At 40.5% G+C, this 18,894-nt stretch overlaps 1 protein-coding gene across 2 annotated transcripts in view; it reads right to left on the reverse strand.

Annotated features, from left to right (window-relative positions):
- ctnnd2b (catenin (cadherin-associated protein), delta 2b) overlaps window positions 1-18,894 on the reverse strand; it is a 229,446-nt gene that overhangs the window by 48,035 nt on the left and 162,517 nt on the right. The window contains exons 10-11 of one of the 2 annotated variants that reach the window (XM_060931995.1): window positions 15,527-15,583; window positions 2,063-2,195 (exon numbers count right to left, since the gene is read on the reverse strand). In XM_060931995.1, coding sequence (XP_060787978.1) covers window positions 2,063-2,195; window positions 15,527-15,583 — 190 coding nt within the window. The remainder of the gene's footprint in view (window positions 1-2,062; window positions 2,196-15,526; window positions 15,584-18,894) is intronic. The other variant, XM_060932003.1, reaches the window with a different exon arrangement.

Consider the following 18,894-nt stretch of genomic DNA (forward strand, 5'->3'; position numbering starts at 1 on the left):
GACAGACATTTGACATTTACAACAATTTTATATAAAAACATTTTTCCTTCTTTTATATTTTTTTAAATTTTTTTTTTAACCGTGGAACTTAGCAACAGCACAACATTAATACATAGCATACTGATGTAGGCCCTAAATCAGATCTTAATCCGATGATGATCGGCACTGGAGGGAGTCAGAGAGGGCTGCATAGTCCGGACAGTAGCTGCTGGTAGCGAGCCTCAAGCAGGCCTCGAGATGATCGTCGGACATACTGGAGCGGTATTTGGACTTAATGATCTTCATATGCGAAAAGGCCGACTCGCACAAATAAGTGGAGCCGAACAATGCGGTTAAGGAAGTGGCACATTGCCGCATGTTCGGGTACTTCGCCTCCGTGAGTAAATTCCAAAACGGCCCATGCGCCCTGGACTTCAACTCGATGTCAGACTGCAGCATCAGCATCTCGTCTTGCACGGCAGACGTGTTCAGCTGAAACAGTGCCGCAACTTTTGAGGCGAGGGACTCCACCTCAGTATCTTCCCCGAATGGGTGGCACATGAATGTAGCTAGTGGCTCGAGCAAAGTCTTGAAATCGCTTCTCAAACTCTGACTGGAGAATTTCAATCTGCTCAGTGTAGCGCGCACTGTTAAGTTGCGCAAACGCCCTCCTTTGCATCTCCAGCTCCGAGGCGAGGTTTCGGAAGTTTCCTAAATCACGGCGCTGCATCTTTGAAACCAGCAGTTTCATTTTACTGGTTGTCATGGTAACCTAATGTAACATTTTTTTTGACGCAGCGCTTGGCTGACATTTCGCTTCAGGGAAAAAGCGAATTTGTTTACATGTAAAAATGACCACGACGTTTTTTTTTTTTTTTATTTCATAACAAATATATTAATATTTACATATCAATCATGAGATCTACCATCCCTGCCTTCGAGATCGACCGGTCGATTGCGATCGACGTAGTGGGCACCCAGGCTGTATGGGCTCAGGAACACTTCAGAAAACCATCGTCTGTGAAAACGGTTCATTACTGCATCCACAAATGCAAGTTAAAACCAGATATAAACAATATCCAGAAACACCGCCACCTTCTCTGGGCCCGAGCTCTTTTACAATGAACTGAGGCGAAGTGGAAAATTGTCCCAATCATCTGATGAATCAAAAGTAGAAGTTCTTTTTAGAAATCTTGGACATCACGTCCTCCAGGCTAAAGAGGAGAGGGACCATCCGGCTTGTTATCAGTGCACAGTTCAAAAGGCAGCATCTGTGATGGGATGATGGTGCATTAGCGCACATGACATGGGTAGCTTGTACATCTGGGAAGGCATCATTAATGCTGAATGATATAAACATGTTTCAGAGCAATATGCTGCCATCCAGGCAAAATCTTTTTCAGGGAAGGCCTTCCTTCTTTCAGCAAGACAATGCCAAACCGCTTTCTGCACATATTAAAACTGCATATTAAAAGAGTCCGGGTGCTAAACTGGCCTGCCTGCAGTCCAGACCTGGAGACCCCGAACTGTTGAGCAACTGAAATTGTATATCAGGAGAGAATGGGACAACATTTCTCTTTCAAAACTACAGCAATTGATCTCCTCAGTTCCCAGACGTTTACAGAGTGTTGGTAAAAGTAGAGGTGATGCAACACAGTGGTAAACATGCCCCTGTCCCAACTTTTTTTCAAAAAACAATAAAATTTCTCAGTTTCAACATCTGATATGTTGTCCTTGTGCTACTTTCAATGAAATATAGGGTTTCCAAGATTTGCAAATTATCGCATTCTATTTTTATATACAGTTCACACAGCGTCCCGACTTTTTTGGAATTGGGGTTGTACTACTGTATATAGTAGCTTGACGTGATAAAATGGCCTGTGAATATTGCTGCCACACACCTAATCAACTGGCAATTAGCAATTTAAATGAAACCCAAACGAGAGGCAAAGGGCATCGCTAATCAGAAGCAGACACACTAGTCCATGTAATGTGAGAATTTCCGGTTTCCTATGGCAGCAGCTTCCCTTTCACAAATAATATTTACATAATACTATCTGGCGTATGTGGGTGTGTGCTTTACCTCTGATTTGATCTTATTGTCTCCAAAACACAGATGCTGAAGGTAGGCTGCAGCATTAGACTGCACAGATGGGAACTGGTGTTGTAGCATTTGGATCACTTCAGGCAGCTCAGGATCCCTCCAGCCAAACTCTCTGGACAGGAACACACACACACACAGAGTCTACAACATGTGGAGGAATCCAACATCATTAAAGCACAGCAATAATATTAAGAGCTCTGTGCCAGATACGCAAAGTATTACTGTGACAGAAAGTAACAGCGCATTTCTCTTTTGAAGAATGCACAGCAAGAATAATCTTTTCCTCTCTAATGTGTCTCAAGGTACCTTTAGCTGCTAGCTAGACGTCTGTATCTGACTCTCGCTCTTTAAAAACAAATGCCAAACAAACTGATAAGGAAATGGTTTAAAGCAACAAAACTAATTAAGATGTGAACATGGAGTAGAATGGGTTTGAGTAATAACACAATCAAAGACGGAAACAAGACATGAGGAACTGAAATATGCCACACAAAGCTCAGGATCGGCCACCTTTTTTGTTCTCTCTGGAGAAAAATTTATTCATGGTGTAACATCTTCCCAGTAATGATAGCCTCCATCGCCAGTGATTGCTCCAGCCTGTATGATTGCTCTATGCCATTGCTAGCCTCATCATTTCCCCCAGCAGCCAGGAGTTGCCTGAGCCTCTGACTGGTGCTTCATGCACAGGACACTAATGATGCTGCACAGAATACTGCTTACACTGTACCACTCTAATACGAACAGACTGCAAACTGCAAAGACAAAAGCAGTATGCGATTCTGACATCTGCTGAGAGACACACACATGCTGCACACCAACAGGACAGGGCATCTTGCCTTTCTTGTTTTGTCATCCTCTCTCTGTCTTTCTTACTACTGTGCTCATACACAAAAAGAAGCGAGCAGCCTTTTTCATGTCAAAACCGCTCACCTCAGGGCTTGCAATTCAAATAATACCAGTGAGAGTGCAGAAATCTGGATAGCACTGATAGAAAGAGAGCAAGAGACGGCAAAAGCAAGAAAGGGCGAATCAGTGGAGAGCAAAAATCGGTATGGCTCGGCGTACGGATAGATCACAGAGAAAGAAAGAAGGAGTGATGTCAGGTTTGATTCAGACGCTGTGAGGTTGCAGGAAAACCCTAAGATGGACCAACAGCTAACGCGCGGCCTGGGAGAGCTCTAGTGTAGTACATCCCATTTCGCTGCCATCCAGCAAAATAACTCCGTGCTCAAATGCAGCCATAAATGACAAATGATCTATTGGGAACAGGATAAAAAGTACATGTGAGATTAACTTCTCTCTCCTGCCGTACTCTATATACTCCAGCCTTGGCTATAAAGAGAGATGTAAATCAGGGCTGAGAGCCTGCAGTGTTGCTCTGAGTCATGAACGCAGGATCACACACTGTGAGAAGCAGCTGGTATTCTGAACTGAGAGGAGTGCTGCATGCTCTCAGTTCTTATTAATGAAGATACTGCATGCAAACTGATGGAGGCATGACGACATGGCAGAGTAGATGGCACAGACACACTTTAATTCAAAGGTTGTTTAAAGGGTCGTAACCCTACTGGGATGGATTTGGGGTTGCCAACCATTATTTATAATTAAGTTAGATACATATGAAGAATATTTTTTTAAAGTAGTTAAAATAGTTGTCGTATTATTATTATTATTGGGGCGGCACGGTGGTGTAGTGGTTAGCGCTGTCGCCTCACAGCAAGAAGGTCCGGGTTCGAGCCCCGTGGCCGGCGAGGGCCTTTCTGTGCGGAGTTTGCATGTTGTCCGCGTGGGTTTCCTCCGGGTGCTCCGGTTTCCCCCACAGTCCAAAGACATGCAGGTTAGGTTAACTGGTGACTCTAAATTGACTGTAGGTGTGAATGTGAGTGTGAATGGTTGTCTGTGTCTATGTGTCAGCCCTGTGATGACCTGGCGACTTGTCCAGGGTGTACCCCGCCTTTCACCCGTAGTCAGCTGGGATAGGCTCCAGCTTGCCTGCGACCCTGTACAACAGGATAAAGCGACTAGAGATAATGAGATGAGATTATTATTAGGGCAGCATGGTGGTGTAGTGGTTAGCACTGTTGCCTCACAGCAAGAAGGTTCTGGGTTCGAGCCCTGTGGCCGGCGAGGGCCTTTCTGTGTGGAGTTTGCATGTTCTCCCCGTGACCGCGTGGGTTTCCTCCGGGTGCTCCGGTTTCCCCCACAGTCCAAAGACATGCAGGTTAGGTTAACTGGTGACTCTAAATTGCCCGTAGATGTGAATGATTGTTTCCCAAGCCTGGAAATGGGAGGGTTGCGGTAGGAAGGGCATCCGGCGTAATCAGACCAGACTTTCATGTTAATCAAAGTGGCCTTTACACTAGACACAAGGAAGCATGCACAAGCATATGTTTGCACAGCATGGTCATGGTTTCTAGCTACAAACACTACAAAATATATACATACATCCATTATCTGTAGCCGCTTATCCTGTCCTACAGGGTCACAGGCAAGCTGGAGCCTATCCCAGCTGACTACGGGCAAAAGGCGGGGTACACCCTGGACAAGTCGCCGGGTCATCACAGGGCTGACACATAGACACAAACAACCATTCACACTCACACCTACGCTCAATTTAGAGCCAGCAATTAGCCTAACTTGCATGCCTTTGGGGGAAACCGGAGCACCCGGAGGAAACCCGCGCAGAACATGCAAACTCCACACAGAAAGGCCCTCGCCGGCCACGGGGCTCGAACCCAGGACCTTCTTGCTGTGAGGCGACAGCGCTAACCGCTACACCACCGTGCCGCCCGCTACAAAATACAATATTTATGATATATTTTTTTGTTTGACGCCATTTACGTTCCAATTTTCGAGTGGTCTGTTTTAATGTGCGAGTGTCATCATTATACCAGGGTGCTAATTTTTTGTCTCTGACCATTTTCCTTTTTAGAGGAGCTACATTATCTAAAGTATGGCGGAATGTTGACTCTAAGCATTCAGTTGCCTGATCAAGTTCTGCAGGGGCTGACAGTGACCCAATCAAAGTTGACAGCTCTGGGAGATCATTTATAAAGCTCTGTGCAGTAGTTGACGTGAAAGTACGTTTAATACAGTAGCGTGGTGAGGTGCATATATTATTACTCAGACATATTTTGAATGAGATGAGACAATGATCTGAGATAACTTCAGACTGTGGAAGTATGACTATATTGTCTACGTTTAATCTGAATGTTAGTATTAGATCAAGGGTGTGACCACCATTATGGGTCGGTCCTATGACATTCTGCTTAATCCCGACTGAATCTAAGATGGACACAAACGCTGTTTTTAAAGGGTCTTCTGGGTTATCGAAGTGAATATTAAAATCTCCGACAACTAAAGCTTTGTCTAAGGAAATAACCAAATCTGAGATAAAATCTGCAAATTCAGAAAGAAACTCAGAATATGGCCCCGGGGGCCTGTAAATAATAAGCAATGGAATTAACTGGGTAGACTTACTTCCTACTTATTCAGGTGACATTGGGCATACCTAACCACCTGTGTTTTCTTTCTCTCCCCCCCACCCCAAATCTGTCCCTCTGAGTTACATGGAGTCAACAGGAAATCTTTTGGTGGAGACGGTGGGGACCTCGACTGGCTATCGTAGCCTGCAGGGAATCGGCCGTCAGACATTCTGTCGCATGTCCCAGACCTGGTGAAATGTAACTGAATTGTCTTGGCCAGGCCTAAGGGTCCCATCTGCATCTCATCATTGCTGAGGAGTGTGCTCCCATCACCCAATCAAGCATCCAGCCAGAGCAGGTCATGATATATTTTTTACCATATTAACATGCCATTGTGTGTTATGCCTGATGTAAAGACTCTCGTCTCTGCGAGCCTACCACACAGATTTAATACTTGTCATTTTTAGGGCATACCTAACAACGTGTTTTCTTTCCCCCCCCAATCTGTCCCTCTGAGTTACATGTTGATCCTGGGATTGAGATGCTGGCCTCTTCTGCCCCTCGGACCTGCTTGATCCATCCTGGTGCCCTGTGTCTGGTCGGAGTTTTATCGCCCCGCTCCTGTGAAGGACGGCCCCATGAGGACAGTTGAGGGTTATACCTGTTAAAACTGTTAATATTATAGTCAGGCTGTCTGTTGTTGCCCAAATGAGGATGGGTTCCCTTTTGAGTCTGGTTCCTCTCGAGGTTTCTTCCTCATGTCGTCTGAGGGAGTTTTTCCTTGCCACCGTCGCCACAGGCTTGCTCATTGGGGATAGATTAGGGATAAAATTAGCTCATGTTTTAAGTCGTTCAAATTCTGTAAAGCTGCTTTGCGACAATGTTTATTGTTAAAAGCGCTGTACAAATAAACTTGATTTGATTTGATTTGATATTTTGCAGTGCATGTCCATAATGTAATCAGCACATGGGCAATATTTCATCATGCATCGTAGCCACTGTCCAAGCCTCTTAAGGCAGTGATCTGACAGAGATCTGGGGTTACTCCAATTGCTCAGGTCTCGTCTCGGAAATGTTACGTGACAGTAAAATGAAGTCAGCTGACAACCTGAATGTACTGAATGACCAGGTTATCACATCAAAGGATTTTTATTTCCCTAACTGCATGGGCATAGTCCAGGACAACAATACCAGGATTCATCGGGCTCAAATTGTGAAAGAGTGGTTCAGGGAGCATACGGAATCATTTTCACACATCAACTGTGACCACGTGACCTTAACCCCATTGAAAGTCTTTGGGATTGTGGGGACTTTAAAGAGTGGTTCCGCTCTCCTGTCGTCAATACAAGATCTCAGCAAAAAAATTCATGCAACTCTGGACAGAAATATTTTTGTGACGCTGCATAAGGTTATGGAAACAATGCCATGGCGAACGCATGCCATAATCAAAGTTAAATGTGGTCCGACAAAATATTAGAGCGTGCGACTGTTTTTGGCCAGGCAGTGTATTATGGGAGACCCAAGATCTTTCACAATGTCCTCTTATTATTGCTGATCTTTTGCTTTTTCTTCCAATTCTAAAGCCAGAGTAATCATCATCATCATTAGCTGATCCTGTCTTCCCACGGACATGATTGTGGGGATAGCAATTACAGAGCTGGAAGAGTTAAAGTAGTTCAAATAAAAAAATAATGCAAAAATTTTTTTTTATACATATAACTGTGTTATTGGAATCTTTAGATTGGTGACTTGTTTAAGACCAAATAGAGACAAATTCTAGGGGTATTCAGTGTCTGATATTATAAAGCAGACTGCTGAGTCATTCTCAGATAGAGCAGCTAAACAGAAAGACACACATAACATGAGCAGAAAGATGATGCAAGACTACTCTATGTTTCTCTCTTGTACTCGCTTACTCTTTCTCGCGACCATAAATGCCTTATTTCACTGCTAGCTAGGAAGGACAGATGAACCATGCATGAATAATCAAATGTCATGTGGGAACACAGACCCACCATGATGGCATTCCTTTTTGGAGGCCAGGGACAACTCTGGCTGAGAAATGGCGTCTTCACGCGACAGAGGACTGAGCACTTTTTCATTACAGGCTCGCTGATTTCATTCGCTTGCGGTCAGATGTGTAAGTATGAGGGTCGAAGCTACTCCCGTTACCCCACCTCCCAAAAGATAAGGTAGCAGACTGCTTGCACACCAGAAGACGTGCGTCACATCCTTTCAGACTCCCAGACTGAGACTACAATTATCCTGGCCTTTGCTGAATTATAACCAAATTACAAAGAAGTCTTCTTCTCAGCATATTTTGAATTAAGGACAGCTTCTTATTAAAGCAGCTGATTAGATATATCGAGAGACAGACAGTGCAGAGAGAGAGAGGGAGGACAGATCTGTGCAACAGTAGGCTGGGTAGGCCTGAAGGCTGAAATCCCTCAGCATAAACTAATGAAACATTTGGATAGCCACTGGGCTGAGAGTAACTCTTCTGTTTGTAGCAGCTCTTTGTTTCAGGTCTTTGTCCTGGTTCAGTCAGGTGAGCCTATCTTTAAGCCCCATGGCCAAACCATTAACACCACAATACCTACTGCCAAACGGCATCCTGTCATCCTAAACAGCCCTGTGGGGCTCCGGCAGGGTGCGGCTGAGCTTCTCATGGACCACTGACTGTTGTGTTGCATGAAGGAAAGCAAAAAAAAAAAAAAAAAAGACAAATAAAAGCATCATAAATTATGCATGCCTGGAAGATGCCTGACTGAATATGATGATTAGAAATGGAGCTAATGGAGCGATATTTTGCAAAGGACACCGTCTATGTATATCAGAGGCAGCCCGGATGGGAGGACTCATGGGGGGTGCAAAAGCTGTGATGAAGCCTTGATGATGGAAAAATGCTGAAAAAGATACCAAGACGTGTAAAGAAAAGACGAAAAAAAAATGTTTAGATGAATCATCATCCCACTCAGACATGTCTTTTCTGGATATAAAAGGCATATAGACAGCTGAATCACCGAGGCAATGATTTGTGAATTTTTGCTCTTTTCTCTCTCTCTGTAAATAGTGCTAACTTCTAGTTTGTCATTTCACTCCGAGCCATGAGTGCATGTACTGAAAAATTTACTACGCACTTGATGGCGGATTGACGGGAACAAAATATGTGTATGTTCTACAAATGTATAACTAGCTCGGGGTGATCTGTCATGCTGAGCGACACGCTGAATACACTTAACGTGGTAAACAAGAGACAGCTTATCAGGCCATGTAATTGCTGAAACTGTGCCTTGTGGTTTAGCCGCTGAAGTGAGCACAGTGCTGAAACAAGCACGCTAATGAGCATGTGGCTGCTCTTCACTGGTGACTATGCCAGTTTACCACACAACTTTCCTACACTATTTAGTGCTTAAGCTTTCTATGCACAGTAAGTGTATATATTACAGGGTACAACGATAAATCACTTGCTAACTGTCATTTCAATCCTGACTGCTGCGTATCACAATTGCAATATATACACTACCGTTCAAAAGTTTGGGGTCACTTTGAAATGTCCTTATTTTTGAAAGAAAAGCACTGTTCTTTTCAATGAAGATCACTTTAAACTAATCAGAAATCCACTCTATACATTGCTAATGTGGTAAATGACTATTCTAGCTGCAAATGTCTGGTTTTTGGTGCAATATCTCCATAGGTGTATAGAGGCCCATTTCCAGCAACTCTCACTCCAGTGTTCTAATGGTACAATGTGTTTGCTCATTGCCTCAGAAGGCTAATGGAGGATTAGAAAACCCTTGTACAATCATGTTAGCACAGCTGAAAACAGTTTTGGCAGATTCTACCATAACAGAGGCCAGTTAAGTCCCATCTCCTTAAATTGCTGAATTGATTATTTTGATCATTCTATTAAGTTTTTCTAGTAGCATTTGGGGTCTTGGACATTCACAGTAAATTTTAGGACAGTAGTCTTGGTAACTAATTAATAAAAGCTTGACATGACAGACATGCTAAATGACAATAGAAACGCATCGGTTTCTATCATCAAAATCTGACAGACAAACTAACGTCTACCATCATATTCTGACAGACGCTCTAGAGGACAATAGCAACAAAACTGTTTCTTACATTATTAATCTGACAAATTTAGTAATAATATTAAATACCTCATCACTAGAACCAAATAATAAAATAAAATATTGAAATAAAAAAGATAAAATTTATTTTCAAAATTGAAATATCAACAATAATTGTCAGAACAGTGATGATAGACATGACTGTGTCACTTTCGCGGGGAAATAACACACTGAAATGGCCTGTCGGCTGAAAGGGTCGCAAGCGGCTCTGATTTATCTCAACTTACGATAGTTTTCCTCCAGAAAACTTTAAATATGAATGCACAAATATATTCTCAGTGTTTCTATCGTTAAAAATTTCTAGCGTCAGGATAGCTGACTGAAAATCTTACCTTGATTTATTTGATGAAATCTAGCTGTCAGAACTCCAAGTCTTGCCCGGAAGTAAATGTCTGCTGTCACAAAAATCATGCGCAGTAGAATTTCCTCTTTGCGTCAGTCAACATGTGCGTGGTGAGGGCTTGAATTTTGCTATCGTCAGGTGCATTTGACTGACAGACTGACGATAGCATTTTTTAAAAATAACTGTGGGCTTCTCTCGTGAACGAAACAGTTTTTTCACTGTTAATCTATTTCAACTCTATCTGTTGACACCCAAAAATGATAAAGCCTGCTTCCACATGATAACTACCAAAGATCCATAATGGCTGAGGTCATCTGACAGAAATTCACTGACGATAGCAACAGGGATAATGAAAAGGATTTTTAAAATGGGAGTTATGTCGGTCAGATATGTCAAAGAAATAGAACTTTATTCTTTAAAAATCTTTTATTGATATACTCAGTGTATTTTTAAATGACGTGCTGTTTTAGAAGACCAAATACCATATTTTCAATCTTGAAAATATTACCTCACTGAAAAAAGGACAAGAAAAATTTCTTATTTTGTGGGCAAGTGGTTAATGGATCCAGTTACGGTAGAATCTGCCTTTAGCTCTTTAGAGAAGCTATAAAACTGACCTTCCTTTGAGCAGATTGAGTTTCTGGAGCATCACATTTGTGGGGTCGATTAAATGCTCAAAATGGCCAGAAAAATGTCTTGACTATATTTTCTATTCATTTTACAACTTATGGTGGTAAATAAGTGTGACTTTTCATGGAAAACACAAAATTGTCTGGGTGACCCCAAACTTTTGAACGGTAGTGTATGTAGCATTTGTATTTCTATTCTGCAGCCTCCATAACATAACTCAAACTGGATGGCAACATACTGTACTGTAACTCTCCCAAGGGTAACACACACATACACACACATCATCAGTGAAAAAAAATTAAGAGGCCACTTTTAATAGCGGTCACCATTAAAAGTATATTAGGCTGAATCGCTGTGACTCTGACAGCTGGCAGGAGAAAAAGTGATTCTAATGTTTGCTGAAGGTCTGACCCAAACTTGACCCCTCTTTAAGAGAAGCTCACACCATGGTTAATTTGGTACACGCATATGAACAGCGGCACAGGGCAGCTGTGTGAGTGAAGTGCTCAGGCAGAGCTTCCGACCAACCATCAACTCTGAGAACATGGCTTTCAATGCCATGTTGCTCTTTACCCGTAACACACGACCTCAATTCCAAAAAAGTTGAGAAGTTGTGCAAAACATAAATAAAAACAGAATGCACTGATTTGCAAATCATGGAAAACTTATATTTCATAGAAAATAGTACAAAGATTATCAAATGTTGGAACTGAATTTTTTTAAAAATATATGTTTATTTTGAATTTGATACCAACAACACAAAAAAATTCAAAGTTTTTTTTTTTTTTTAAGTTGGGACCGGGGCATGTTTACCACTGTGTTGCATCACCTCTTCTTTAAACATGGTAAATGTTTGGGTACTGAGGAGACCTAGATCGTATCTACAGGACCGGGAACAAAAAGTTTAGATTTCTAACAAACTCAAGTGCTCTCCCAGTAAAGTCCGGTGTTCCGCAAGGCTCAATTCTTGGACCTCTGCTATTTATTATTTTTGTCAATGACATTCCTCTATTTACTCAAAGATCGTCTATTGTGATCTATGCGGATGACACTACCCTGGTATCAATGGGAAAGACATTGCAGGACATTGAGGTAACCTTGTCTGAAGAACTGAGTGTTGTTGACTGTTGGGCAAAACCCAATAACATGGCCTTAAATTGTAGAAAAACCAAATCAATGGTTGCCTGCAGTAACCCTAAATTGCAAGAACTAACGAAGAATAGCATCAAATTTGAAATCAATTTAGCTGGCGAAAGAATCGAAAATGTATCAACAACTAAGTTACTGGGTCTTTGTATTGATGAAACACTATCCTGGAACAGTCATATTGACTATCTAACTAAGAAACTGAACAAGCGACTCAGGCTCCTAATACGAACAAAGAAATTCCTTTCTACGAGTGCGCGGAAGACATTTTTCGACGCATTAATTCAACCAGTCATGGACTTTGGTTCCGTTGTTTGGGGAGAGATGTCTAAGACGCATGCGGATACCATGATTAGAATACAAAAAAGAGCAGCAAGAATTATTATGGACGTAGGAAAGTTTGAGCATTCCCAACCTTTGTTTGATACACTTAAGATAGATACCTTCACCACTCGAGTTAAGAGACAAAAGTGCATGATAGTGTTTAAAGCACTTAATGGATTTGCACCCTCATATATCAAAGAGAAACTTATTCCTTTTAGAAATATTCACTGCAAAAACACTCGATACTCTGAAACTGATCTTATGCTTCTTCGTGTGCGCCGTGGGTTTGGGGAAAAGACTTTTTTTTTTTCAGTGCTTCTAGGGCATGGAACTCTCTCCCCACCCATCTTAAACAAAGTAAGTCATTGAGTTCCTTTGCGTGCTCGTTATCATCAATTAAATTAGTTTAGGTCTTTTAATTTTATTATTTTTTATTATTGTATAATTTTTAATTTTTCTATGCAAGTTGTTTACATTTTTTTTTGGAGCCATGTGTATATTATCTTTAAGATATTAAGTGTAACTCTAATAAATGTCGTCTAATGTCGTCTGACCAATTGCGATAGTTTTGAAAGAGAAATGTTCTCCCATTCTTGCCTGATATACAGTTTCAGTTGCTCAACAGTTTGGGGTCTCCTTTGTCGGATTTTTCATTTCATAATGCATCAGATTTTTCAATGGGATACAGGTCTGGACTGCAGGCAGGCCACTTTAGCACCTGGACTCTTTTACTATGGAGCCATGCAGTTTTAACATGTGCAGAAAGCGGTTTGGCATTGTCTTGCTGAAAGAAGCAAGGCCTTCTCTGTGAAAGATGTCTGGATGGCAGCATGTTGCTCCAAAACCTGTATATATCATTCAGCATTAATGATGCCTTCCTAAATGTGCAAGCTACCCATGCCATGTGCAATAATGCCCCCCCATACCATCACAGATGCTGCCTTTTGAACTGTGCGCTAATAACAAGCCAGATGGTCCCTCTCTTCTTTAGCTCGGAGGATGCGGTGTCCATGATATCCAAAAAGAATTTCAACTTCTGATTCATCAGACCAAAGAGCAGTTTTCCATTTCATTTCAGTCCATCGTAAAAGACCTCGGGCCCTGAGAAGGGGGCGGTGTTTCTGGATATTGTTTATATCTGGTTTTAACTTGTATTTATGGATGCAGTAATGAACTGTTTTCACAGACAGTGGTTTTTGGAAGTGTTCCTGAGCCCATGCAGTGATTTCCACTACAGAATCAGGTCTGTTTTTAATGCAGTGTCACCTGAAGATCACAGGCATCTAATGTTGGTTTTTGGTCTTGTCCCTTTCATACAGGGATTTCTCCAGATTCTCTGAATCTTTTAATGACATTATGTACCATAGATGATGTGACGATGTGACACCCCCCCCCCAATTCTCCAAAGTCTGCCATCTAGATGACATCTTTTTCAGGGAAGGCCTTGCTTATTTCAGCAAGACAATGCCAAACCACATTGTGCACAGATTAAAACTGCATGGCTCCATAGTAAAAGAGTCCAGGTGCTAAACTGGCCTGCCTGCAGTCCAGACCTGTCTCCCACTGAAAACATTTGGTGCATTAAGAAATGCAAAATACAACAAAGGAGACCCCAAACTGTTGAACAACTGAAATTGTATATCAGGCAAGAATGGGACAACATTTCTCTTTCAAAACTACAGCAATTGATCTCCACAGTTCCCAAACGTTTACAGAGTATTGTTAAAAGTAGAGGTGATGCAACACCTTGGTAAACATGCTCCTGTCCCAACTTTTTTGAAACGGGTTGCTGGCATCAAATTCAAAATGAGCGTATATTTTTCAAAAAAACAATAAAAATTCTCAGTTTCAACATGTGATATGTTGTCTTTGTGCTATTCTCAATGAAATATAGGGTTTCCATGATTTGCAAATCATCGCATTTTGTTTTTATTTATATTTTACACAGTGTCTCAACTCTTTTGGAATCGGGGTTGTACATGTAATGATGGATGAGCGGGACAACATTTCTTCAATGAAACATACAACTGCATATTTTACAGAAATCTGTAAAAGTTATGTTTGTTAAAAAAGGAGAATGGTATATTAGTCGTTTCTGTGAAATGTACATGCATTATGTCATTTGACCTTTGAAACTAAACTTGAAACATGTTTAGTGGAGTAAAGATCAGTGCAAATGCTTTATATAAATTTAAAACTACAAAGAAACCCGCAATGCACCAAAGTGAACAACATCACAAACTCCACTAGATGAACTCCAACCCATGACCAAATGGATATATATATATATATATATATATATATATATATATATATGAGTGATTCCACGCTTATGGGTACTGAAATGGGGACATGAACTTATTTTTAAAAATTCACCTAAAACCATTTCTTTTTTTACCATCAGGTCACAAAACATGTAATCTTTAATGAATGATATGTTAAAAGATAACTTTAATTTTCTGAGATGTAATAAAAACATATTTATATGCCAAAGTCAGAACGTAACAGAAGTGTTGTGGACATATATATATTCTCAATTTTAACAATGTAGAATTACTTTTTGAAACATAGGAAGGTGATGTTTTAGCAAATATAATTAATAAACATGTGTAGTAGAATAAACATACACATTCTTTCAATAAGATTAACATGGTATATAGCTAGATTGTAATTAATTTGTAACAGACGCGAGATGGACAATCGTAACAGAAGTAATGTAACAGATATCATTTTGGAACTCATAGGCTTGACTTTGGCATATAAATATGTTTTTATTACATCTCAGAAAATTAAAGTTATCTTTTAACATATCATACATTAAAGATTACATGTTTTGTGACCTGATGGTAAAAAAAAGAAATGGTTTTAGGTGAATTTTTAAAAATAAGTTCATGTCCCCATTTCAGTACCCATAAGCGTGGAATCACTCATATATATATTCTTTCTGATATACATGATTGGACAGATTTATTAGATTTCCAACATAACAGACAGGCCCTTAATTATTTTAACTTTGTTTCAAGAAAAATAATCGTGCTAAAATATGAAATGATAAGAAACAATGGAGAACAAGATGATAAGATTGCAATGTGATGTTTTGTGGCAAAAAAAAGAAAAAAAAAGACAGAGTCATTACACGATCCATGAAACCTTACTTCAGTGTACTGTTTCTGATCTACTGATACTCAAAATCAAAATTATTAGATGGAACAGACCTTTAATCTTATTAAAAATGCTGAAGACACACTTGAGGGATTCAGATCTATGCTACATCTATAAAAGTACTTCGAAAATCTCAACATTTTAGCTAGGGTTTTTTGTTTTGTTTTGTTTTTCACATGCAGTGGTGTGCTCTAACAGTGTGACTGTTATATAATAGGTCAGAGTAGAGAAGTGAAAATAGATGAAAAGGAGAATGTAAAATAAAAAGCTGCATTACTTTGTCATTCTTTGTTCGGCTTGATTTTGATTCCAGACAAGGAATTCAGGGTCGTACCTATCAGGAGACAGGCAGAGAGAGAGAAAAAAAGAGAAAGGGTAGGTGGCTAGCACAAAGGGGATTGACATTAAAAAAAAAGAAAAGTATTGATTTTAACTTTCTTTTTTCTTCACCCCATAGTGGAAACACATTACACACTTGCACACACAGTTGTCTTTGGACATGCACTATCAGGTTTCGTGTTTAAAAAGTGCTCCAATACATTGAAGAAGATCTCATTATTAGAATGGACGGCCATTTTTAGTTCTGGGTGTTGCCACATGGGAACCCCTACAGCATGCTTGATGGAGGTAGGTATGACAGATGTGTCATGATTTCAAATCTAATTGCTTACACAATCTTTTCCTTATATCTTTAATTCTGCTATGCCTGATACACCAGCGCCACACACACGACCGTTCCAGTGTCACTGCTTTGCTAAGAATAATCCACTACCTCAATAATACCTGGGCTGAATCCAAACACTCAACGTGTACTATAATCCTGCTTCACTATATAGTACACAAAAAGCAATAGGTCATAATCTGTAGGGTGTCTGAATCCTCAGTAGGCATTTAATAGTAGTCGAATGATACCTGGATGATCTACTGCATCTAGTATGCAAATATATTATATACCCTGTGTTTGAAATCACTCACTGCTCATGATATAGAGGACTATATAGTGAGTTTGCCATTTTGTAGTGCTGTCCGAATGTATAGTGAGAATTATTACACCATATATAGTGCACTCAAACCATCCCACGATGCACCGTTTAAAGTAGTGTACAACCGATGGTCACTAACCAAGCAATACATCCCATCATGCATTGCGGTCGCGCTGAAAGAAAAAAAAAGTGTGTTGGGGTGAATGGACGGAGGAAGAAACACGTTATAAACAGACATTCAAGTACAATTAAAAATGGTAAGAGAAGAGAAAATAAAATACAAGAATAAACGTTCCAGTGCAGAGCGAGGAATTAATCAAAAGCATCAAATTTGATTGAATAAAAGGCAGCGGCAAAGAAGGAAGTATTCAGCCGTGATTTAAAAGAACTGAAAGATGCAGCAGACACAAAGTACTCTGTATTCATTAATGTGGGAAATGTGCTCAGTATAATATGGAGTTATCACAAAAATGCATGCATGTATTTATTACTTTGAAAACCCACCAGCCGACTGATCAGGCACGTTTTAATTGTGCGACAGTAATGACGTAAATACCAGCGGAGTAGTGTCCGAAAGTGTTTTTTTTATTTTACCAATGAGCTCACTATACAGTCCTCTGTGTGAGTAAGGCGTAGTGGACGAGTGAGTGATTTCAGACCCAGCCATAGACACAAGTGTTTTACTCGGAAATACGCCACTCGTATTTTTCATACGAACTGGGCATCAAGACATCGAGAATGGCAACTGTGATATATTTCTCTATGTCACTCATAAGGAAATTGATTCATTGTTTTGATAAATCTGGGTACTTTTTATTTGTGTGTCTGTGTAATAAAAAGAACATCACACATTGTCTTGAAGATAAGAAGTTTAGCTTCTCGTGTTGAAAAATTTGTATTTTTTATTCTAAATACATTGTGGACCTGAGCGATATATTTCCTGATATTTCACTCTGATGACATCACTCCCAGTGTTTTCCCACTGACTGGACGCGCGTTGTCAGAATGGCGAACTGGCTCACAATTAAAATTATTTTGATTATCGTGCGTATTCTTTTGTGGATGTGTTCATATCATAAAAAGAACATTACATGGTGGTGCAAAGATATGATGTTTATCTTCTCATGTTGAAACATATATCATTCGTTTGCTTTGCTCACTCGGGATATATACAGTGTCTTGCAAAAGTACTCATCCTGTTTTCTTGCACTACAAGCTGGAATTAAAATGGATTTTTGGAGGGTTATCACCATTTGATTTACACAACATGCCTACCACTTTAAAGCAGCAAATTGTTGTTTTATTGTGACACAAACAATAATTAAGATGAAAAAACAGAAATCTGGAGTGTGCATAAGTATTCACCCCCTTTCGTATGAAACCCCTAAATAAGAGCTGCTCCAACCAATTCACTTCATAAGTCATATAATTAGTTGATTAAGATCCACCTGTGTGCAATCAAAGTGTCACATGATCTGTCACATGATGTGTGTATAAATCAACCTGTTCTGGAAGGACCCTGACTCTGCAACACTACTAAGCAAGCAACATGAAAACCAAGGAGCCTCCAAACAGGTCAGAGACAAAGTTGTGGAGAAGTATAGATCAGGGTTGGGTTATAAAAAATATCCCAAACTTTGAATATCCCAGGGAGCACCATTAAATCCATTATAGCACAATGGAAAGAATATGGCACCACTACAAACCTGACAAGAGAAGGCTGCCCACCAAAACTCACAGACCGGGCAAGGAGGGCATTAATCAGAGATGCAACAAAGACACCAAAGATAACACTGAAGGAGCTGCAAAGATCCACAGCGGAGATGGGAGTATCTGTCCGTAGGACCACTTTAGGCCGTACACTCCACAGAGCGGGGCTTTATGGAAGAGTGGAATGGAAAAAAGCCATTGCTGAAGAAAACATGTTTGGAGTTTGCCCAACAGCATGTAGCAGACTCCCCAAACACATGGAAGAAGATTCTCTGGTCAAATGAGACTAAAATTGATCTTTTTGGCCATCATGGGAAATGCCACGTGTGGTACAAACCCAACACCCTGAGAACACCATTCCTACAGTGAAGCATGGTGGTGGCAGCATCATGCTGTGGGGATGTTTTTCATCTGTAGGGACAGGAAAGCTGGTCAGGACTGAAGGAAAGATGGATGGCACTAAATACAGGGCAATTCTGGAGGAAAACCTGTTTGAGTCGGCCAGAGGTTTGAGACTGGGATGAAGGGTCACGTTCCAGCAGGACAATGATCCTAAACATACTGCTAAAGCTACACTGGAGTGGTTTAAAAGGAAACATTTAAATGTCTTGGAATGGCCTAATCAAAGCCCAGACCTCAATCCAATTGAGAATCTGTGGCATAACTTGAAGATTGCTGTACACCAATGCAACCCATCTAACTTGAAGGAGTTGGAGCAGTTTTGCTTTGAGGAATGGGCAAAAATCCCAGTAGCTAGATGTGCTAAGCTAATAGAGACATACCCCAAGAGACTTGCGGCTGTAATTGCAGCAAAAGGTGGCTCTACAAAGTATTGACATTTTTTGGGGGGGGTGAATACCTATGCACACTCCAGATTTCTGTTTTTTTTCCATTTTAATTATTGTTTGTGTCACAATAAAACAACAATGTGCACCTTTAAAGTGGTAGGCAT

This window comes from Neoarius graeffei, chromosome 1, assembly GCF_027579695.1.
Source record: "Neoarius graeffei isolate fNeoGra1 chromosome 1, fNeoGra1.pri, whole genome shotgun sequence".
Taxonomy (NCBI): domain Eukaryota; kingdom Metazoa; phylum Chordata; class Actinopteri; order Siluriformes; family Ariidae; genus Neoarius; species Neoarius graeffei.